The sequence below is a fragment of the Centropristis striata genome, chromosome 3, assembly GCF_030273125.1.
Source record: "Centropristis striata isolate RG_2023a ecotype Rhode Island chromosome 3, C.striata_1.0, whole genome shotgun sequence".
Lineage (NCBI taxonomy): Eukaryota > Metazoa > Chordata > Actinopteri > Perciformes > Serranidae > Centropristis > Centropristis striata.
Window position 1 is genome coordinate 8427650 of NC_081519.1, and position 25787 is coordinate 8453436.

General features: G+C 39.6%; 1 protein-coding gene across 1 annotated transcript in view; it reads right to left on the minus strand.

The window, feature by feature from the left end:
• The window catches only part of tex264a (testis expressed 264, ER-phagy receptor a), an 82238-nt gene that overhangs the window by 42014 nt on the left and 14437 nt on the right, over positions 1–25787 (minus strand). Inside the window, exon 2 of the mRNA XM_059329905.1 lies at positions 23717–23938. Coding sequence (XP_059185888.1) covers positions 23717–23938 — 222 coding nt within the window. The remainder of the gene's footprint in view (positions 1–23716; positions 23939–25787) is intronic.

Genomic DNA, 25787 nt, shown 5'->3' on the forward strand with positions numbered 1-25787 from the left:
AATGATCCCAACAAGGTGGTGCTCCTACTTTGAGAGATATTCAATAGCTTAAGTATGGAAATACATTTACTGTCAAAACTTGTATATAAATTATACTGTGGGAATGTTGAGCCAGCAGCTTGAGTTTCAGCTGCAGAACCAATGGTGTTTAAATGACAGGAAGCACATATACTGGCTGCTGATGGGGTCATTTTGCCTGCAAGTTCAGCTGTAAACAAGCTTTCCAAGCAGGCAAATACGGAAATGAGGCAAATGTAATCAACATCAGCCTGTCTTTTCATAGATGAAAAAAACTAAAAGAGTTCCAGCAACTAGTTTCTTGAGAAGTTGGTGAAATCTGAAGTGAAAAATGACCCGGCAAGTTGGGTACTGTCTGTCTGCATGAGTTCTCTCAAGGTGGAAACCGTCTCTAGGTGTGAATGTGAGTGTGTAAATGTGTCTGTCTATCTGTGTGTGACTGATTAGTGACCTGGACAGGATGCTAGTGTTTCAGCTAGAGTTATTATTCATGGCATTATTCATATCGATATATTGCCCAGCCCTATAGAGGCATGCAATTAAAATACTGTGTGGGAATAGGTGTAAAGATGCTGAAAAATAATAATATATGACTATATATAAAAATGACTACCATAATGTAGAATGTCGCAATTTTGGGGGGGGGGGGGTCGATTTTATTAAATTGACATAAAAAAGTATTGTTCAGAAACCAGTATTGAAGTCAAGGTACTATTATCGAAAACATTTTAATGATACTCGCTATGGCAAACAAGTAGAATGAAAGCATCTAATTTCAGCTAGCTTAATGGGTATTTTTCACCCAGCTATTATTTGAGACACATTATTGGAACACTGGCTTTTATATGAGAATTTACGGTACTCACAGCAGCAGTAATCCAGCGTGTGCCTGTGTCATGTTTTAGACAGGGCCATAATGAGGCTGCATCTGCCCTTGTGTCGGTAAAACTACAGTTGAAATTCATTTTCAGGTGTTTAGAGAGAGCTCTTATAAAATGAGAACGTCAGTGCCTGCTCCACAGTAATTAAATAAATAGAAGTAAATTCCTCCTTCTGGGAATACAATTCACACAGGAAAGGGTGCTTAGAAGAACATGAACAAACAAAAGTCATACGCTCTCAAACAGACACACAGTGAGGTTAAGTGAGGATGAGAGTCCTGAGTAAACACCTCCTTAATTAAAAGGTATTGGTCAAACTGCTCCTTGAAGCTTACTCCCCAACACTGGCAGCTAAAGAAGGCCCACTACTGAGTTCATTAAAGGCTTAAATTACCACTACACTTCAAATTGCCTAGCTCACAATCATCACTGGAGAATCAATGTGGCTCAGATAAGATAGATGGATTTTCAGGTCAGGTGTTGTTGCAGCAGGGCTACAGTACAGAAACAATCCACCAAGATGGGACCTCCAATCCCAAACTGCAAACCAGGTCCCAAAGTTCATGAAACACCATTATTAGTCAAGTAAAAACACTGGCTTTTATATATATATATACACACATATATATATATATATAGTTATTTGCAAACAATATGGATTTGACTTCATGGAAAGACACTTTTTACTCCATTTGGTTTTATTTCTGATCTCTCTTTATATTCTTTTGGTGGTTTTCCCTGCGGAAGTCAATTAATCCTATTAAAAGCACAATGACATTTCCTTTCTCATGAAGGTGACAATAATGGACCGCAGCTTCAAAAGTGACACAAATTGGGAAGTCGCCTGGGACCAAGACAGGACCGACACAGTGGCACAAAAAGTATTTGAAAATTACTTTCACATGAGACAACACACAGCATCTATTGTAAGACCTTCCCCTCTTTGAACCTCTTTGATTCCCCTAAGATGCCACAGCAGCAAGCGGGCAGTGAGGAAGTAGCCAGAAGACAACACTGATGAGGACGAAAGAGATGAAAGCTCAGGTTTGATCATAAGAGATTCTGTGAAATGAAGGGTTGCTGAGTTGTTATAATGCCTCTGATACCAGCTGGACCGGGCATTTGCGAATGTGCAAGTAAATGCAATGATCTGATATCATGTCATCATTTCATTTATCAGCTCATTTACACAACACAGCAACAGAAACAACACGTTACTCGCTGCCAGAGCCTTACATCCTGCCCGATTGGTACTATGGTACGATATCTCAGAGGTGAAATAGAAGCAACTTCCATCATCAGTTCTGGAAAAAAACAATGGAGAGTAAACAAAATGATATGGGAGTTTGGAACATTGCAAAAATCAGCTCTGTGGCAAACACATTTCTGATGCTTACACATTTTGTTCAGCAGGATAATCTTCACAAATGAATGTCACTTTATGATGTTTAAAGCGTTAATGCAGCCGACAGAAGAAAAAGCTAACATTAAGCTATAGTGAACTAGTCCAAGGTCGCATGACTTGAACGTCACTACCGGACTACTACTACTTATACTAGACAAGCTAGCGACCGTAGCCTGATTAATTGCTTATTAACCTAATCTCTAACTAACTAGAGGCTGTGAGACGGACTAGTGAGAGAGTTCCTGTCTGTGTTCGGCGTGATGACATTTAATGTCCCAGACAACCACTGTAGTCTCATTTAGCCATTTGTTAGCAAACACCTTTTTAAGGACACATAAAAACTTCACAATTCCTAAGTGGGGGGCTTTACTAACATGTTTTATGTCGTATAACAAAATGCAAACATATCTTCAGCTTGTGTTAACCACAGACCTTTTTTCAGGCTTCTAACCAAAAACCCATTCAAAATCCTCATTGAGTTTGAGAGGATGGATCCCAGGGTGCTAACATGCTAACTTACTTCCTGGTTTAAGAAATCATTCCTGTGGCGCCCTATAGCTGCATCCAAAATCTGTAATGGAAGTAAAGAGTGAGCCATCCGACTTCTTTAGGAAGTTGCACATGTGCAGCACCGATTGGCAAATGGCCTGAATGTGTATAGCTCTTTTCTAGTTCTAGCGACTCAAAGAGCTTTAACACTACAAGTTAGATTTTAATCCATTCACACACACATTCATACACTGGTGGCTGAGACCACTATGCAAAGTGACACCTGCACATCAGTAAGAAAACCATTTACATGCACTCACATAACAATTCGGGGAGATTGGGAGAAAGCTGGGGTTCAGCCAGGCGGCAATCTCCTTGCCTGAGCATGGAGGCCACCAGGAAGTGCATAAAGCCTGCAATTCACCGAAAATTCCAGTAGGGGGTGCTAAGTTTGGCTGCAAAAGAAATCTGCCCATTCATTTCAGTGCTAAATTTGAAAACTTCTCACTTGATTTATTACCTCAGAAAAATTTTTCAGGGACAACATTATGGTCTCAATCGCTAGTAAAAAAATATTCTTAAGACAATTTGATGTCAATAGTTCTAATAATGGCCCCATTTAGAAGAAAATAGAAGATAAAGAATCATATGATTTGGGGCGTTTCTAGCTTTGATTGACAGGTCACTGACAAGACGAGCCGTCACCAGGAGAGAAGCAGAGCAATGCGTATCCATGGAAAAGTGTCAATAAAGTTATATATAACGTTATATAGATAGAAAAGAGGACGTTTACCGATTTGGTCTCATAACTTTGACCCTTTCACTGTATTTTCAATTAATGACAGTTTATTTGAACGTTTTGTTCAGTAAAAATGTCTTGTTCAGTGTTTGGTTGGACTAACAGACACTCCAAGGAGTCGCTGCTCAGTTTTCTGAGGTAAGAAAGATACATTTTGTTTTTGTTTTTTTGCTTGCCAAAACTAACATCCCAGTTAATGCTCCAATTAATGCTAACATGAATTAGCAGCGGCTTCTCTCAGTCAGGTTGCCGGTGTAGAGAGGCGTGTAGTCAGTGTCGTCAGATCCCTCGCGCTCCGCCACAGTCCAATTATGGTCTGCTCCGTGTATTGGAAACAATATGGCGACGCAAGATGGCGACGAGTATAACGCTGAACTCAAGGCTTCCAACGGGCAGTCCACAAACCAATGGGTGACGTCACGGTGACTACGACCATTATTTATATACAGTCTATGGGTTCAGCATGTTGCCCAAGGGTACCTTGTACCACCGACCCTCTGATCAGTGATGAAAACTCCACCATCAGAGCCACAGCAGCCCACTCTAAGAAATGTTATTTATTTTTAAATGTATTTCAGTTCTTCTTTTACTGCCAAACTAAAAAGGCACAAACTAAAAAGTTCTATTGCATTCACTGTCTGTATCCATTTGTTCATGTTTTACAAAGAGTTTAACCTGAGCAAGGCCATACAACAATACATGTTGTACACAGTGGGTACTCAGTATATGCAAGTTCAGATAAAATCATCGGTACGGGGAAAGGAAAAAAATGGTATCGGAACATAATTTTTCCAACCTGGACAACAGGAGACATAACCACACTTTCACAGCCTCATTGTTCACAGTGTGGGTGTTGTCTGATATTATTCCTGCTCTGTTTATTAGAGCTGCAGGTTCAGCTTCAGAGAGCATGGGGCTACAGCTTTCTTGTATCTTTCACAGACTATAGAGTCAAAAATAATAACATACGGTTACTTTTATGAAACCATGGTGATATAACAAGAAAGTATCAGCCTATTATACTGCCCTCATTACTGTGAGCATGGAAGTTAGTGACCTGCCTGTCAACTGCCGAGCCTTGGTGATAGGAAGGCTTATTTGGCAGTGCTGTTATTGGTGTGTCCTTGATATAACATCTGTGTTATGTGAGCATCAGTGGTTTGATTACTAAAAATAATTTAGTTATACCCTTAAATAAAGTACATCTAAATGGGCCTTAAGCAAAACCATTTTCTTACACTACTTGGTATGTTTTTGTTGTTATTTTAGCGAAATGGGCTCGTAAAAGTTTGCCACTAAACAAAGCACTCCAAGCTTCATACATAGTATAATTACAGTAATAACTTCTGAAGTAAAGCAAGTGTTAAACAGACAGAACACAAGTGCAAAATAAAGGAGACAAGAAGCACAGTATCACTGTTGAACAAGTTGCATTTACACAACATCCAGCATAGTGTTTCTACATTATTACCACTTTTGCTACATAAACACAGCATGCCCCGTCTCCCCACATAATATTACTCCCTTCCCCTGCTGTTGGTACGGAAGTGCCCAAAGGCTAGTGCGTGTCTGTGTGGCTACTTTACATAAGCCCAGCATCTTAGTATGCATCCACTGGAGAACAAACAAACAGAGAAAGAGGGCTGCAGCACAACGGCAGCTATAAAATCAAGATACAGAGGAGCAATACGTGTAACACACATTTTAGGAAATGTCAACAGCTGATCTGTTTTGACACCTCTGCCCATGCTCTTCTCCCGTGTCTCCGAAGCCAGAGGGGTTGTGGATTAACTGCCGTATGTTCCACCCAGAGGGGTCTTTCTCAGTAATCTGGCATCTATTTAATATTTGCTCACCCACAGTGGTAAGGCAGTGTGGCCTTTTCACTGTGGGACAGCCAGAGAGGCAGAATGGCTGCCTGATAGAGGGGACTGGATTCATGTGGTTCATGGGACAATAGGATTCTGACCTGGAGAGGTCAGGTCTACGTGTGAGGTGGACATCAAGGTTTGACCATCAATTGTGAGCATATATAGAGACCTTTGATTGAAGTAGGAATCGCAGCTGTGGAGCAGACTTGGGAGAGAATGGGAGAAACAGAGTCCAACACCAACACAAACACCTTATTCAGAAACTTTTTTTGTAAAGCATTTTCTCTCACATATTTCTTTAAACACTCCAAAATGATTATCTGAAGCCACGGACTATGTACAAACATCAATAAAGACATCAACATGGACACACTCACATTTTCTATATTTTTTTCATGGAAAAAAAGTTCTACTTACAAAACCACATTTTTCCCATTAAATGTGCCATGTGTAATATTCAGCAGAGAGGGGTCTCTCAGTCAGAACAATAACAAATACGGAGCATTACCCTCATTGCAGTCTCCCTGTTAGAATTTCTTCATTGTTTACCATTCAGGAGGTTTTCACCAGGAGCCCAATTATCCGCAGAGGTCTACTCCTCTCCAAAACACCTACCCTGTGATTTAAACCATTAAAAACACTCAATAAAGTAGTTCCATGTGAAAAATCTGTGTTTCTCAGATGCTATTTTGCATGCCGGCAGAGCAGAGCAGCTGCTCTTTGTCCGGTTAAAATATATACAATTAACAACAACCGAGACCTTAAAAGTGTTTTTAGAAATGTGGCTTGAAACTGGATAAAAAGTCAATTCATGACAACTTCTGACGGATAACAACACAATTTGCCATTGACAAGACCACAGAGTGTGTTCTTGATAAAATAACAGTTATCAACAAGGACCTCCCCCCACCACCACAATATACCAATTCGGTAGATATCAGCCAACCCCACTATGTAACCTACAAATAATGATGAAGAATGATGAAAGAATATGCTCTATTCAGTACAAAACATATGCCTCCGGGCTTGGCCCACTGGGTTCTGGCGGAGATTATATTACTGGTTTAAAAATAAGACATTAGGGTGGAAATTCAACATCTTGATTTTGATTTTGTGCCATCAAAAACACTTTCCTGTCATATCAACAGACTACAGCGGGGTTTCTTTCCTCAGCCTGTAAGACTCCTCACTCATGCTCTGGACTAAGCCATAAAAAACTGTTATTCTTGTGTAGCATTAAGGGAATATACATCTTGCATTTTGTCGTGCAACCATGTGTTGCAGAATGACTGAACGGTTATCAAAAGTGCCACCATTATATCTGAATGGAACCACTCCTTGTTCCGCTCTTTGAGATGTCCACAGAGTGGCCTGTTCATGTTCTGATTGACTACCTCATGAACTTCGTGTTTAGGATGACGATGCCAAGATAAGCCTAATCTTCACAAACCCACCATTCCACAGTCTGCTACTTCAAACGGACAGATTTAGACTGAGCCCAAAGTTCCTACAGAGAATTGCTTTTAAAGGCTGTGAACTTCTGCTTAAAGGCCAAGGTGTCCTTGCCGACTTAGCTTGATGTAATAAGCTGAAATCCAGTCAATAAACCTCGCCGAGTTATCTGACGAACAAGCTATTGACATACATGAACGCGATTTTGTGAGGCCATGCGAGTGCAGAGAGGGTAATAGCGCTTCCAAAGAGGGACGATCCATGCTGTGAATGCACAAAGCTTCTACCATCTAATCTCGGCAGTTTTCAACATTCCCTTTGCCTCACACTCAAGCTGCTGTACCATTTCATCTGATGAAAGAGGACAGGCCCACACATTTAAATAGACCTTTATTAGCTGCTAGGTCAGAGCATGACTTTTAATCTCAGAAAGAAAAGCACTGAATACCAAGGGAACATAATGTGTTACACTTTTATTCATCACAGCAAAAGCAAAAAAACATATTTAACAGTGAAAAGAATTCCGAGGACAACTTAAAACCTTCATATGCACAAAATAACTGCATGCAGAATTTTCTGTTTTCTATCAAAAAAAATGTGCCCTGCCTTAAGTGACTGTTTTGCCATGGCAACTATTATTCAACTACCAGTAGGTGAGACTGTGTGTCGGAAAAAAAGTAGAGGCCGATTGAACAGCCAGTCGAAAAAGGGATTGGGGTGTACACGCAGTAGAGAAAACAGACGGAAATACACACAGGTCACAAATACGACAGTGAAAACACTACCTGTCAGGGTGTGCTCACCACACTGAGCCTAATTGGCAGCATGGTGTGTGATGCCCAGCTGGAGTTTCAGAGGAAAGAGTATCCCAGAGCCGGAAGGGAGGCAGGAATCAATAAGAACACCACAAACGCTTCTGCCTGCGATCAACTTCACTTAACGCATCGCTGAATTGTCACTAAGAATAGGAGCCTCAGACCGACTTTACAAGACTAGCAGAATGATTAAAGCCCCGGACCGCTTAAATGTTTACAACGTGGACTTGAAAGGCGCAAGTAAATCAAATACTTTAGAGGAACCGTTTGGCATTTTGGGAAATGCTTATAACGGTAGTTTCTTGTTGAGAATTAGATGAGAAGATCTATACCACTCTCATGTCAGTATGCTAAACATGAGGTCACCGCCAGCAGGTGATTCGCTTCACAGAAAGACTGGAAGAAAGAGGAAACGGCTCGCCAGGCTCTGCCAACAAGCACCTTGAAATCTTATGAATGAATACAGTGCATCTAGTTTGTATTATCAGTACACAAACATATGTAGACAACATCAAGTTGTGGTCATTCAGAGAGTCACATGCTGTAACTATTTCTTGTCCTACCGCTTTGGACGCAGCCAAGCCAGCGACTTCCCCACAGTTTACAGCCTTTATGCTAAGCTAAGCTACTTGTAAATGGACACAAGGGTGGTATACTGTAGATCTACTCATTTAGCTCTCAGCAGGAAAGCAAAGAAAGTGTTTCCCAAAAACTAACTGTTCCTTTATTTGCAATTATTCATTGCTGGAAGCTCTTCAATTTATTGTATTGAAATTATTATGTTAGGTACTTAATTAAATATTGTCTACGGTCTTCTGTTTCTCCTTCCGAGGTGTCTTTTTTTCCCTCTATTTAATTTTTTGTGTTTGTTTTTCCTTATCCAAGGTCGACAAAAAGTGTATGTTATTAAAATTATAGAGACTTCGGAGACGAATCAGTCATTTTGGCCCACATTGTAATTATAAACTGACTACATTTAGGAGCCGCATTTTTATCTCACAAAGCAACAAAAAAGGACATAAAAAGTATGCATATTAGTGGCCCAGATTAGAAATGCTCATTGGTGAAAGATACTGGATTATTATTACTGATTCATTAACATGAAAGCAGCAGTTTAATTGTGTATCTATGGTGGGTGGTTCAATCTATAGACATACAACATATACATTTGTTAATCACATTTTTTTCTTATGTAAAATCATAATCTGCAAATAAAATTACCAGTGGATAAAGCGATTAAATAATTTTGATATTTCCACATTGAAAAATACTTAATTATGCTTTTCTCATCAACTGCATTAAAACAAATTGACTTTCAGCCTCCTGGTCGTAAGTTAAGGAAGCTTTAAAAGGATGCAATCGTTTTGCTCAGACATACAAGGTCAAATAGCAGGTGAAGTTCAGCTGTAACGAAGGACAAGGATCTGGATGAAAAACAGATAAGAGATAATATTAGACTTGCAGCAATTCTCAGAAAAGCAGGCCGCAAACAGAAAAGCAGGGCTAATATGAAATTTTGGGAAGATCCCAGCGTGTTTAAGGCTCCAGCACATCATAGCCCACTTCCTCGTAGGAGAGAAAAGAAAAAAAGTGATGAAACTGTCATGAGCGTCATTGGTGTCTAAATATAGCCATGTGCATCTACAGCCAAGTGTTTCCTCCACAGACTGTCAAATGGCAAAGTGAGGGGATAACAAGGCATTTCAATTGTAAACACACGATATGAAGGATTGCAGGTCAGCGGCTGCCTCCACCTCCAGACTGTTGCTTTCTGTTGTGTTAAGGTTATTATTTTTGAAAGCCCCGGAAAAACAAGAAGTGTTAACCAATAACAAATGTAATGGATGGAACAATGCTGTGGAATGACAGTATTAATAATGAAGGAGACTTATCTCGCTCTCACCACAACCTGCATTTTAAAGCGCACATGCAAACACAAACACTCACACACACAGCAGACAGGCTTGTGCCTCCTCTAACTCAAATTTTCAACAAGCTCCCAAGCAATCAACCACAGAGACGCATGCTCGCTCACAAACTCACACTTCGCTTATTGACTCATTTTGCTTTCTGCGCTTTGATGCCATCCCGCACGGAAATCACCGAACAGAGAGCATTTCAGGGAGCCTGCGTCCTGAGCCCAGGAGGTATTAAAGATGCAGAATACTGCCACTAGTGCCTCAGGAGGGTTAACACAGTGTCACTGGGCAGCAAAGAAGACACAAAATAAGCAAACATTTTCTTCAAGAAGTTTGAAGGGAAAATCATAGTTCAGTTTTGTTTTTCCCCAAGAGAGACAAATGGCAGCTTTTTCATGGCTTGCCGTTTGAAGGCACCATATGCTGAAGAATTTCCTCTGATCCCACAGATATCCATAAAGTGAGCTACGGTGGCTTCAAACTAGGGCTGGACAATATGGCAATACTTCTTCTGAAAGGCAATTTCTCTGTAACATTTTGTTTTCTGGTTATTTAGTAGACTTTATGAAGTAACTACATGGTTAAGCCTACTATGGTGTATGGTACAAATGAATGATTATTTTCTCTGCATAATTAACAGTTCATAACATATAAAAGTGAAATTATAGAAAAAATGCTCGGTAAACCTAAAAGGCTGGATCCCGTCATAGTGCATAATTGTGGCCATATAATATCTGTTTGTAGTAGGCAGTAGAAGTAGTATATTACATGACATGGTTAAGCTGGTTTGAAACAAGGATTGTAGGTCAAGTAAGCAGCCGTTCACAGCTAGCATTCAGGAAACTCTGTAAATCACTCTTTATCATGGATCCCACTGCAGTTTAGAACAAGTCCCTCCCTCTAGGCTAGGATTGGTCACACACACACACATTGTTGTGTCGCTGCATTGGGTCTTCTTGCCACCTTTGAAAGAAGCTAGCAAAACGCAACCGAAGTGTTCAAAAGAACTTGTTAATTAACCGCGATTAAACCTACATGAGACTTTGCATAATTATAAGTTAACCCTAACGTTACAGTTACCCGTTTGACCAGAGGTGGGCAATTCTGCAGAGTCGGACCAATACTAATAATTCTGCTCAATATTCATTTAATCGCTTGATAAAAAGCAGTGAATTGTATGGTTTTGAGCTGCTACTGGTAAGAATGCATGCTATAATACAACTATGTTAATGTGGAGTAACTCAAGTAACAGTAAAAAAAAAACAGTAAAATCTCCAATCATTATCTCACTTCTCCATTTATTTTAAACACAACATACATTCAAACCACAAAAACAATATAGAGCATGTATGTTATGCAGTAAACCTTTATGCAAAAAAGTGTTTTTGACAGGGTAACAAGGTAAATCAGTGTTTTTTGTGGAACGCATTTCTGTGCAAGTGCATATGCCTGCACGCATTAATCGCCTTCAAAACAGAAGGACTGTGGTTGTATTTCCAGGTAACCTCACGTGTGCCTGACAGGGACAGCCAACGGCCCGGATGTGGCACCGGGCCACCTAATGCCCAGGTCTGCGTTAGACGTTAGTTTTGCCAACTAACCAACCAGTAAACAACCTTTACCCTTTTCCCAACAAATTCTATTAAATTGCACAAAACATAAGTTTCTACGCTGCATGGTCCTGAGTTTGATAGGCCCATGACTTCCAACCTGAGCTAACCAGCCAATTGGGGATTGTTCTGAACTGCAGTGGGATCGATATTAATGTATAAATCACAAAGAGTTAATTTTCTGAGAAATCTAAGTTAGTATGTGCTTGTTATTATACATTTAGTTGATGTAATTGTGTATCACAATATATCAATATATGATTTCATCATGACATGATTCCATTGAAAGATGGTAAATTATCATATTGAATTATCACTCAGAACAGAAAAGCTACATACAGATATGTAACAAAGCATCTGCAGGTTTGTGTAACTCTAGGTGAGAAGCAACAACAGTAAAGTTCCTCGAAACCAAAAAGTATTCCTCCAAGATATTTTACTGCAAGCCTACTTTCTAAGACTCGACTTGTGCAATCGAGGTTCATGCCCTCTTCCCTTGCGTCAAAATATTACCTGTTACCCGTCTCTTGTTAAGTCCCCTCTCTGCCGCTGAAAACAACCAGCATCCATCCAAAATAATTAGGAAAGGAAAGCCTATTAGCATATCCCATTATCATGTACTTTGTACAATAAGACAGGTGGAAAAGGCAGGACAAAAAGGAATAAAACACAATCTCTGAGTAATGCCTCAAAAATAACCCTGAATAGATAATTAGAAACTCAGCTATACTACTTATGAGCCCAGAGGCTTCTGTGGGTGGGGTGTCAAAATGCTCTAGAAGAAAGCCACAAAAAAAAAACGGAGTTGTTATCTGCATAACAATTCATTTCTTAAACTTGTACCTGAACTCTTACTGTCAGCTAGATGACAGAGAAAGAGCTGTAATATAAGGTATGATGTTCAGGAAACCAGGAGTGTGAGACAGGGAGTGGGTGGATTCCTTTACCTGACTTTGAGAGGAAAATAATTGGCTTTATAACCACGTAATATGATTTAGGATTATTATTATTAAATGGTCTTTGTGTATGTGTTGGAGTGGGTGTGTTTAGTAGAGACAGAGACAGAACTGCGCTACAATACGTGGTGGAAGAAGCACAGTTATTTTACAGGAGAATCCTGACTCCCTATTCACTCTCCTGCTGGTTGATTGACAGACAGCATACAGTTTATCAGCTGCACACACATGGGACAAGACACAAAGACTGACATAAAGGCATTCAAAGAAGATGCATTGTACTCAAAATGGAGTTTTCTAGAAACTAAGATACAGGTTTGCTGACAGTAAACCTCAATGCCTATAAGGAGAATATGAACAATACAACTTATTCCAGAAGCATCTAACCAGAGTGAAGGTCATCTCAGTTGTTGTTTACTCCGTGGGTACACCTGAAATCAGCGCAGTTCCACTGGCTAACCCCTAATCAGGCTATTGCATGAAATATAGATGCTGTGGACAAGCAAAACACATTTTCTATATTTAATTCAACAAATAATAACATCAAAGAAGTTGAAGAAGAGTGGCTGATGAATAAACCATGAACAGAATGGGGGTGAGGAATCAACACTCTGCAGTGGTACAACATCAAGGTGCCACTAACTGAAAAAAAGGTGAAAACAGACACATGTGTCACCTCCATTTTGCCAGCACATAACAACAAAGCTCAATCTGACTGCAGTGGGAGACAGATGCCAGGTAACAGCAAAGATTTTTATCTTGATCTTACAGATGGTATCGCAGCACAGGTATTCCCAATGCTTTTTGTTCCATGAGGATTGAAGAAGTTTTAGAGCACATTCAAGAACCACCACCAGCACTGCCTAACAATACCTAAAAAAGTTGGGAGTTGAAGTCTGTTTTACAAAAAATGCCATGTCTCCTGAATACTTTGTGCTATAACAACCACATTTTGTAAGTGACTAATTTGGTGCCATTTGCCAAAAAAGCTCTGTCCTTCTGTCTGTGCGTGTATGATTGTCCTTTGCATATCTTAAGAACTCTTCCTCCAATCAACTTCCCACTTGGCGGTTGTATTGCTGAGGGCCCAAGAAAGTGAAGCATCATGTGTGAAGATGATCGAATGAGCTCACTCTGCGAGCAGCACTTCTGGGTCCCAAGACGGGGCCTGTTCCCGAGCGATCCGATCGGCCACATGCTCTGCACAGGCACGCCCCCTGACGACGCTGCCAGCAGCAACAGTAGGAGCCAAGTCATCAGCCCAATCCGAACGGGCATGTGTTCCAAACAGCCACGCCCCAAACGGGAACTGCACTAATTAATGGATGATGGTTCACAGTGCACCATACTCTGCCAAGAGCTTTGTACCATCCGTGGAGCCACAGTGTCATTCTCCGTTGCTTCTGCATCACAGCCTGCCTAGATCCATGGGGCTTTCACTGCAAAGGAACTCAGTCTGGCCTGCCATATGTAGTCTCCAGGCAGCACGATCTCTAAGGTCCCACCCAGACACTCCAAAAAAGCTCCAAAGTGGTGCAACACATAAGCCAGACTCATCTTCACAATGACATGCAGTCACATAGATGCAACCCTCACATTTTCAGCTTCACCTGCTGCACAATTGGCAAAGAAAAAAACCCATACTCTAAACTCTGTGGGTGGTCAGCCAATATGGTGACATTATTAATTCAGACTGGGCTTGTTGTTTATCATTGTGACAGTGGTAAATTGCTTGGACTTTCTTTCCAGAGACTAAATTGAGAAATACAGGAAATTGTGCTTAAATGCTGATTCAGAGTTACGTTTTTCCAATTCTGCGCTTGTGAGCTGAAACTGTGACTGTTTTGTCAGCACTGTTTACGATCCCTCCTCCTCCTGAAATAACATTTCTTCAAAAACACAATGTGAGCAACCACACAGAACGACAATAGACAGAATACATCCAACTCATGCAACTGCTGAATACCCCAGGTAATACAAGTCCGAGATATTCTATAGATCTAAAGATTTACCGGTAATTGTTATGGGACCTTCAAGCTAACAAAACGTTGGCATGATACAGTATAGAGTGGAGTGGAGTGAAGGGAAAAGAATATTTTTTTATGATGCTTTAAGCCTGACTCAGATAAATGGATTACTAAATGGACGGGAGCTATCATTTTTTTTCCTACTCATTTCTGCTCACAGGGGATATTTGGAGTTTTGTCTGACGCAGCCACCAACCCACGATGATTGTTCGATTTCATTCTTTAAGTCCTGAAAAGTTGCTTTCACAAAGATCAAACAGGGCTTGACCAAATCCTTTAATATAGCATGAAAGCTACTTCCTTTTTTCCTTCTTTCCCCATCAGGCAAAGAGGAGAACGAGGAGATGACACAATCCTAAGCATCCTGTGCTCATAAACACTCACTAACTCACTGATTAAATTTAAACTGACTTGAATTTTCCCCTGCCGAGCACAAATTACCAAGACCTTAGACATTATGCTGATCCCACAAATTCATTGATACCCTCTGATTACTAACAGCACATTAAAAACATCCAGATTAAACACAGTGAATACCTATCACCTACTTCAGATCTTCTAAGTGTGTGTGTGTGTGTGTGTGTGTGTGTGTGTCTGTGTGCGTGTGTGTGTGTGTGTGTTAGCTTATGTGCTGTGCACAGAAGAGATAAGGCCAGGTAAGCTGGTGTGGAGATGACGCTGTTGGACCAGAGAGAAAGCGTTCAAGTGAAAAAAAGAAGGGCAGTTATGCACTTAACCTGCTCTCTGATAACTGAAGCACTGTAGGAGGCCAGGAGGTGTGAGTCTCTGAGAAAACACTCTGAAGGCTGGGCACGGGGCCAGGCAGTAAGCCCACCTCACCAGGCTGGCCTCCTCAGTCGGCACTGGTTTGCACAATCCCTAGAATTTCAAGACTTAAAGCTGCCACAGTCAATGCTTCTATATGAACTATTGTTCAAATGACGAGTGAACAATGTTGTTTTAAGAAACTCACTAATAATTATCCACCAATCTGTAATCTTGGGAAATAGAATTGGGTGATTCTTCCTGGTGATATGGTGCATTTGAGGGTTTTTTAGCAAAACAATTTGGTCTGCCCACAATTCTGCTGATGTGGTTTAAGTAGCAGCAATTCAAAAGCTCTGATAATCCTACTATACCTGCCCAGTGCCAAACAGCTCACAAAGTTAGCAACTAGTCGGTGAACGTAGTTGAGTATGTAGCAGCCAGATATTTCCCATCAGAAGTTGTTGAAGAAAGATCACAAACAGAGCTAAAAGAAAGTGAGAACTAGACTAACATTTAGCCAAAACCTAGGCTTAAAACTAATGCTAATATTGCTCTGTCTGCTAGATGTGTTAGCAACTGTTTGTTAACCCATTGACGCCGGGAAAGCATTACCGAATTTCTACCATTAAAACTCAGAACTTTGAAATCATGGTGGAAGACGACTATATCGGAGGAGCTCAGCAGTAAGTGACGGAAGAGATCTGATGAAAACAGCGCCGATGATTTAATTGCTGATCCGGACTTTGAACCCTCGGAACCAATCGACCTGCATTTATGGATGAGGAATATGTTTTTAGACGACATATTTTCACCGAAGAACAGACAGATTTGTGGCCATCTGGAGATAATAATAATATTATTAATAATATATTAATATTAATAATAATAATAATAGGCTAATTGATTGTGATGATGATATAAGAAATCATGACTGTTTATGTCTTATATTACTTTATGTGTCGTTGAGTACCCTGAAAAGTGCAATATATAAAATGTATTATTATTATTTATTATTATCATTATGATAATTATAATTTTTTTATTACAGTAGGCTAATGAGAACTATGTCTTGTTCTTCCAGTGGTCATATCATGTTTGCATCTTGCTAATGGGCATGTATTAGTATTATGCATAGGATTTTTTATTCAGTCAAATGTAACATTTGCTGAGTTTGTTGATTTTTTAAAAAACTTTATTGAAGGTTTGGACAAATAAACTCAACTTCGTATGAAAGCCACGGGTATAAGCTCTCAAATACTTTTTGAATTTCATTTTTATCTGCTACAGAGGCTGAAAAATCTATTATTTAGTAGGTGTTGAATTTCCAGAAAAACTTTGTGTTTTAGGGGGTCATTTGAAAATCGCCCATAGGTTTTCCAGGCATTTTTTCCCAGGCGCTTTAGGCCTTAATGGGTTAATGCATAGATACTTGTTGCACTGCTGCCAAATGGCCATAAAACATATAACCCATAGTTAGTTGACTAATGAGTCATTTGACCATTTTGTCCAATCATGTTCTTCAGGGTGACATTTTTATATCACACAATGTATAAATAAACATTTGAATTTTGCATTAATGCAGTCACTGGCAGTTTAAGTGTATTTCTCTCATCAACACTTAAAACCATTAGTGGACTATTATTTCTATGGATGAGAACAGCTTTCAGAATTGTTTTTATTTTTTTACACTGTTTCTCTATAAAGGCCAATAAAGCAAAATTTCTTGTACCTGACAAGTTTCGGCTACCTTGCCTCTGTAGCCTTCATCAGAGGTGTCACGTGATGTTGGTGTGACGTCGTCTGAGTGTGTAATATGGAGTTTTCCATCCCACCTGATGTGATGAGCCTCTTCAATATATTACGTAGCTTTCAGAAATGTTCACATATTCCGATATTACTGTGGGTTTTTTTGTTTTGTTTTTAATTTAACCTTATACAGGTAATCTCATTGAGACACAGTGTCTCATTCTCAAGAGAGACCAAGAGAAAACACAACACAAAGCAGACCGGCATGACATTCATACTAACACAAAAATAGGACAAAAGTCCTCCATGTGATATGAGCAAAAGTGCCAAAGTCTCTCCAGCTTTCTTAAAAGTTTAAGTTTAAAATCTCCATAGGTCAATTTTTTATTTATTTTTTTCCATGTTGTAAGGAGACCTTGAGTGCCTTGAAAGGCGCCCTATTAAATAAAATTAATTATTATTATTATTGTAATCATGCTGTAAGCATGCTTGTCGGTTGAAGAGGCCATTTTTACCAAATTTTGTACGGGCAGAGGGGATGGAGAGAGTGATGAAGCCCTGGTAGCTTAGGCTATGACAGCACTGTTTATCTGGCATCTAAGTGGATAAATAAGTGAGCGGCAGCAGGATGGATTTAAAATGAAGTAAAACCAGTGCAAAGTTCTGCGCATGGATATGAAATACAAGACCCCAGAGTACAATGGTGTGTGAGGGGTTTACAACTGGTGATGAATCTCTCAAGTCTGTAAAACACAGCATCCAACAGATGAAGAGAGTGAGTGGGGGCGTTCGTGCACCCCAAGGTCCAGAAGAGGCAAGAAAGTGGCAGCAACAAAACGTTTCCTAGCAATAAAACGGAAATAAAAAACAGGAATTGTTCCTGAGAAAGAAATCCAATATGAATTTCAATTTCTTTATTAGATATTCAATATGAGATTTGAAGGGAATGTTTTTATCAATTGTGTTGCAGCCATTTGCACATAGATTAGCACATACTGGATCTACAGTAGATACCGAGTGCAAAGATACGTCACAACTGTCTCCCTGCTTTCAAAGTCCCTCATTCCTCAAACCTACTCAATTAATCATACGTACAGTATATAGGCACACATTTCTAGCACATTCACATACGACCCTCTAACCAAGCCTCTCTAAACTGTGCTCCATTATTCATTAGCCGCGCTGTAGCTGTATGCATAGTGCACTCGCCACTCCACAACTCAAACTGGATGTTAGTGTGTTATTAGCCCATCGACTGAACAAGAGCAGCTCCTTAACAACCTGTCATAGCGCTCAGGTCAACTGATGGACTGCGACAAGCACTTCTGCCTCACGGCGGACAAGTGTGAGGGAGTAAAACTGATGGCTACCCTACAGTGACATCATCCATCTTGACAGACAGAGCTGCATGCTCACAACAGATGCACACCGACGCTGTCCATGATTATGTAACAGCGCCAACTCCTGGAAGGAAATACTACTAAATTTTAACACTGAAGGATGCTATTCCTATGCCTTCAGATCGTTTAGTCTGTGTCAGTGCACATGTTAGAGTTTGTCCTGCCCTCTGATGTCGGGTGTTACAGTGTGCATAGTGCCGCAGAGACCCAACTGCAAAAAAGATGAGATGGCGGGTAAATGATGATAAGCGGACCAGACAGTGGTTCTTTGAGGCTCAGAATGTGTGGATCAGGACCGATTTCACTACTGCAACACAATATTTAAGAAGAAGTATTGAAGACTTGTGCTGTGTAGTCATCCTTGTTAGAGCAGCTGAACGTGGTGCTAAATATCACACGTTGGAACCTTTGTTTTTGTGATTTTTGTGATATGAGAAAAGAAGATCCCACACACTGCTCTCGCTCAGCACCTCAATTTACTGACCATACTATCGTTTCGGTCCTTTTGGAGCTTAATCAAGAGTGTTAGAACAATTCTTCACACATTAATCTTAAACTGATAATGCTCCATCCACCCTGTGTGCACAGGTGTGGGACAATTATTCTCCCAGGGGTGTGTCTCTCAGCCAGCAATAACTGTGTACAATCTGCAGGCTCAGTGAGTAATAGAGCACAAGTAACAGGATAACAACATTTTATTAACTGTATTCCATTAGTTTAAATTGGTGATATTCTGAATAAGGTTACTTTCTTTGAAAATGACTCACAGGGATTAGAGTAATCTCTCCACCAAGGAGGTTTGGTTGGTTTGTTGTTTCTTTTTTTGTATCTATTTTTGTTAGCATTACGGTCATTTTCAACTTGGTAAAAGGGTGAGATACAACAATCCCTCCTGAGGAGACACAGGACACTGTCAGAAATTAGCTCAGCAAGCTGAGTTTGAAGTGTTTCAAAAGTAATCCAAAGTATTTAGAATATGTGACTTAATTTGAGTGATCTAATGTTTTACATGTTAAATTTTTGGGGAATGTATTCAGTAATCACTAGTGGAACATTCTTTTAATAGTAACCCTCCCAAAAGTATGAATCTATCACACCATAATCCACATAACAGACACAACTATTCTATTTATATATAAGGATATTTACAGAAATGACATATCCAATGAATGAAAACATTGCCCTTCCAGCTTTCATATGTCATTTAAAGTTCTGTAATCAAATTCACTACTTGTATCTTGAGTGAACTATAAGTAGGTATATAAAATCCCCAGACTCTTTAGAGCATGACATGCCATGGTACCTATCAGGCCTTTGGGGGACAGAGTTTGCAAGTTCAATAGCCAGCATACTTTTTTTTATGAAGCATGGCATCAATGTTGCTTGATGAGATGTCATGTCTAAAGTACTTGAAATGTGCTGCTACTGGGTAATCTCTGTCATTTCTCCTTATGGAGCTCTTCACTTACTTTCTTGCTGTAATGACAGGGATGTCTTATGAAGACAATATAAGCCACGAGGACATTCAATTATATAACTGACATGAGAGGTGGGACATTTGATGACATCATTTATATAAAAAAAAATGTTCCCACACTGAAGTGACATTTACTTAAAAAAAGCTAGGCAAGTTTTTCCACACAGACAGTGTTTGTAATCTTTACTCAGGCTGTTTAAGTAATATTTATTTAATAGAACCACTTTTTTTTTAAATGAAAATACACAAGTAAGTTGCAGATTCACTGATGTCCCTCAATTACATTTTACTTGGAAATATCAACTAATTAAGCCAGTGAACTGGTTTCGTGAATATTACTTGGATCGAATGTTTCAATTTGCATACAAAACTGAGGACACATAATAACAAACAATCACTAAGTAATGCACAGCATGAAAAACTGCTATTTTAAAGTAAAAGCACTGAATTCGTATTTCTTTGTAGAATTTATATAGATGATTGAAATAATAATTACAGGGCCAAAAAAATTTTTTTTTCAGTGCAGTTTGAAGATCAGTAAAGTAGTTACCTTTGACCATATTATTACATTGAGCACATGCTCTGCATCTCTAGTACCCAGACTGTGAGTTTACTTCATTGAGTACAAGGCCGTCTCTTTTAGATCACATCCTGTGCAGCAGACTTTTAATGATGGTTCTCTCAAATCCATGGATATTTCTGGCTCCGATGATAAAATGTCCCAAGGTTTTTCAATAACCAAGCCCAGTCTATGGCAGTAGGGAGTACAGGTTGTACTAAACATGATGGGGTGTTTCTGTTTAACATTTCATTTCTTGATTTCTGTGAGGCCAAGTAGCAAGCTTCCTTCAAACGATGAGCTGGATACATTAAACATGGCATCTCATCATTAAAGTTCCAGGGCAACATGAATTAAATCCTTAATAGAAAATAAGTATACTGGATATTCAACCTTCAAACTCTATCTCCCAAAGGACTCAATGATGTCATACCATGGCATGTCATGCTCTATAAGGAGAATTTCATAGATCTACTTAAGGTACACTCAAGATACAAGTAGTGAATATGATTACATAATTTCAAATGATGTTGAAAAGCTGTTGGGCCGATGTTTTAATTCAATAGATATGCAATGTATGTAAATATACTTCAATTAGGGTGTCAAATTTTCAATTATAAATCAAAAATCGATCAAATTTGTTAAATGCTTAAAATGATTATCGTAATGAAAAGCTGGCTCGGCTAAAAAAAATATGGCGTTAATATTACACTTGATAACAGACTATGTAGTAGACTATATATATATATATATATATATAGACACACACACACACACACACACACACACACACACATATAGTTTTTCCAATTGTCACTGCTGATGTCCCACATGTAAATACATCTCTATTCACTTTTTTCCTCTTGAAAGCTTCTTTTTTTTTCAGTTCGTCAGCTAATAAAAGCTTAGTTATGAGTTCTTTACCCTGTTGGTTGTGCATTTCACCACATAGCAGCTTTTAGGCATTTTTCTGTTGTTTGCTAACAGACGTAATCATCAAGAAGGCTCCTTCTTTCAATACAAAGTCAATGGTGAGTGATTGACTGTTCTCCCATCGGGCAGGGGCGGGGCTTAAGCTCTGTCTCTATAGCCGGATTTATTGCTTTACATCATTACTGTGATTGGATGTAAAACTTCTTGTGGAAAACAATGTGACAGATTGTACACAATGCTGTTTTTTGAGGGACACTCCCACGGAAGAATGATTGTCCCACACCTGTGCACACAGAATGGGGCGGAGCATAATTTTTTTTAGACCAGTGTATGAAGAATTCTTTTAACACGATTGACACGGATCCAGTCGGACGAAAACGTTAAGTCTGGTCAAAAAATGTTGATGCTGAGTTAGAGCAGTGTGCAGGATCTTCTTTTTCTTAAAACTCTTGTGATACTTTCTAACGACCCTGCATCTGAGAGAGTTGGATGTGTGAATATCTTCCATAAAATGTGACGTTTGTGATAGCGATAAAAACAATTGTTAGCATTTGCCTGGTTGGAAACCGCTAGAACTCCTATTGGTTGATCGAGCTGTCTAGGTGAAGGGGGAGTAATCTGGGTGCAACACTAGGCCTGGGACGATAACAAATTTTGCTGGACGATATATTGTCCCACAAATTATTGCCGATAAACGATATTATTGTCAACATGATAATATATCATAATAATGCACACCCTTTCAAATACAATACACTTTTATTTCTCAGTGTTTTTTACCATTGTAATTGTAATTTTAAGAACGTTTAAATATCCTAAATAAATAAAACAAACATTTTTATTTTTTTTAAAGGGCAGCATTTATTTTGCGATGTAGCAAACTCCACTTTCTGTGAGCGCACACCGTTTATATTTACTTTGTCGACCAGTGTTGACTGTCGGGACGAGGGCTCTGCATCTCCAGGTGCAGTTTTTTTCCCCAGCTGGGAAAACTGGGTCGGGTGGTTCTGCTTTAGATGGGCATGCAAGTTTGTTGTGGTGGCTTTTTTTGTTGCCACCACTTCTGAACAAATTCGGCATACAGGCTCGTCCGTGTGTTGATGGGCTCACCTTTTTCATTCGGTTTGAAACCGACATATTCCCACACCGGGGCTGTGGCATTTGGCTTTGCAATCATCTTTTTTCCTCGCGTTGCTCCGCACGAGGCTCACCTGCTGCACTCTGTGTGTAGCCAATGCTAGCAGAGACTGGATGACTGACAGGAGGGTTCACTCCGCTCATTCTGCTATGGAACAAAAGTGCCAAGGTGCTGAGATCGAGCACAGAGTGAACCCTCTTGTCATCCAGCCTGCTTGGAGGCAACAGACGAGGAAAACAAACACGCATGCGCATGGCGATATATCGAGGCCGGCAAAATTATTGAGTTCATTTAATTTATGGTGCGATTAATTGATTTATTGATTATCGGCCCAGGCCTATGCAACACTTCTGAGGCAGGTGAAAAAAGGCAGCTGGTGACTAGATGCATCAGGGGAGACACCAGGCAGAGTAGTATATGAAGAGTTAGCTAATCTAAATTGGGAAGCAAAAGACAAAAGGCAAAAAGTTTTGATGCTTATTCTGGAGCTCATCCCACATTATATATTGTGCAGCCATTGTGTTTTTTGAACAAATGAACACATTAGGGAAATCCAAACTTTGTTGTCAGTGCCAAGAATTTAAGCTTCCTAATAAAGAGAACTGTGCGACAATGCCAGGATTAAAGAGACCTTTCACACAGGATATCTTCAGCATGACTTTGATTTGCTGACAGATCTGGATACACAGCTCATGGTGTAATGGCACCATCACATGCTGATGATTCATTGTGTTTGTGCAGGCAACTCACACACTGCAGTTTGCTGATAAAATACAAAAAGGTTCATAAAATTAGTGAGGAATACCAATTAATTTACCCACTCAAATGCAATCCCTCTTGTCATTGAACAGTTTTTTGTGAACCGAACCGTCATCATGAATAGGAAAAAAAAGTTCCACTCACAAAAAGTGAATTTGAGAATAAAAAGGCTTCTCGACATATTGGTACATTTTCTGACTAGGAAGTGGGTCCTTTTTTACCTCCTGTTCAGAGACAGAAGATTGAATAAACAGATGGACAGATGTGCGAGCACGCACATGCATGCACTCACACACGAGCACACATGGAGCATTATTCATGCAGTGGGATGCCCCAAAATGAATCCATGTGTGTAAATGTCATCAGTAAATGTCAATAGCTTTTTGAGGCCTGTCCTGAGGACATGGAGCCCAGCATATGGGCTGCGGGATTCAGACATACCTTTATTTCCTACTACTTCATCTATTCTTAATCTACTTTAAAGACCTCATCTGCTCATGTGATGAATTAAACAGCACATGAGTGGGGGTCTTTTGACAAGCAGGAAGCAGAAAAGAGGACAGATATGTTCACAGGATGACTGCCATCCACTGCTACAAAAAGGAAGAGAAAACTCCTGTCTTACTGTGTGTCTGTATGGAAGACTTTATGTCAAGTAATGTTAATAGAGAGAAATATGTGCTGTTATCTGTACCTCGATGTAGGAAGTGAGCCTGGGGTAGACCCTGTAGGGTCCCAGCACATGAGACAGAGGGGTGGTGCAGGGGAAGCTGGTAGTCACGGCGTGGCTCACTTCAGGCAGAGAAAACACCTTGAAGCCAAACTTCTCGTACATCTTCTGCAGCTCTTCATCTGGCTTCTCTTCACCCTCACACAGGACGCTGCCCACCACATAGCGACATTTCTCTGCCGGCCTCTGAGGGGAACAGAGAGAGAGGATTTATAGTAAACATCTACCTAAAATGCTTCAGTGAGTCACCAGAAGACACTTATTTAGCTGACTTTATACTGGTGTAATAATGGTAAAATCAATATAAAATGACATAACTGCATGAGGCCAGAAGTAGTCTGGTATTTTGGCTGCTGTATCATTGTGACAAAGATAAATATTTTCTTTTCCTGGTGGTAAAGACTGTATTAAAGTGAGGTGAACATTTAAGTACTTTTGATCTAAAATTACAACACAGAAATAACTGCATTTTATTAACGAGGCATGCTCAGACCACCAATTTCTATTTACCTACAGGTGCATCTGAATTCATTAGAATATCATGCAAAAGTCCATTAACAGTAGTTCAAGTCAAATAGCCCCAACCAAGTATTGAGTGCATATAGATGGACATACTTTTCAGAGGCCAGCATTTCCATATTAACCATACATTTTAAAATTGGTCTTTAAAAGATACTTAATTTTAGGTCTTAAATGTAAGCCATACTCATTATTATAAGAAGAAATTAAATAAATTAAGACATGAAATGTTTCATTATCTGTGTAATGGATCTATATAATGTGTTATTTCTACTTTTTGAATTGAATTACTGACATAAATACACTTTTCTATGATATTTTAATTAATTAAGATGCACCTGTATGTGTCATTATTTTATAACACAATTATTATAACAATGCATCATTAACGCCCAGAGAGAGGGAGTGTCTGGGAGGAGGTTGCCTGTGCGTCACTGGTGTGGTTAATGCTGTGTTGTTTGATTTAAACGTGTTGGGACGCTGCACCTTCACATAGTTTTCTGTGTCACTGGACAGACGGCTGCCAGCTCTGGTAAACATCCCACTCCAGATAACCAACTGCCAGGTCACATATGTCGCAGTTCAAATTGTATCTGTGCTGCAGAGCATGTTTATACACCATGAAAAATGTATTTGAAAATTTAACAAATAGTAGCTTTTACATTTTCTATTGTCTTCTTTCTTTCTATTATGAAAATTATTACATTACACACATAACTGTTCATTTCATGGTTTTCTTCCTCTTTCTTTCTTTTTTTTTTTTTTACATTATTCTATACATTATGCTTAGTTATTACATTATGAGTTGTTACAAGACAGAATCACAATGTGAATTGTCAGTCAGACAGTGATGTGACAGAGATTTCCCACTCGCATATGTTTGCAGACAGTTTGCTCTGATTCTGTTCTGTCCTTTACATGTCTGCCCACCATTTTCTAGATCTTGCTACAGTTTTAAATGTCTAAAGATTTGTTTCCCAACTTACAGGCAGGGTTTCCGCTATATTGATTTAGTAGCTCGCTCTCTCGCCATGGGGGACGAGCGAATGGAGATGTCATAACAACCATAACAGCGCGAGCACTCGGTTAACATTACTCCGGTTTCTGAGTGAGGTCGGACTTCCTGTTAGAGCGGATGGCTAGCTAACGTTACTGAAAGAGAACAAAGCACACTGCGGTCAGTCAGCCTCCACTTGTTTTCCCGTTGCTTGTATTTACTAAGCGTTAAGGTAAGAATGGGTTAGCCTTGCCTTCAAAGTAAAAGCAAACACATGTAGCTTTCAAAATAAGAGCACATGGATGTGTTAACAGAGTCCAGCACATAAAGACTGTCAAAATATGATGCCTTAAATACAACAGAAGAACCCTTATTCTATTTTACAATAATAGTGGCATTAAAATGTGCAAGAGGCCACCAAATGTAGGCTTTTTGGGCAAAACATTTCTCCAGGGGAGCATGCCCCCAAATCCCCCTAGTTTGTTCGGGTCCCCCCATCATATTCTCACAAAAACCTGT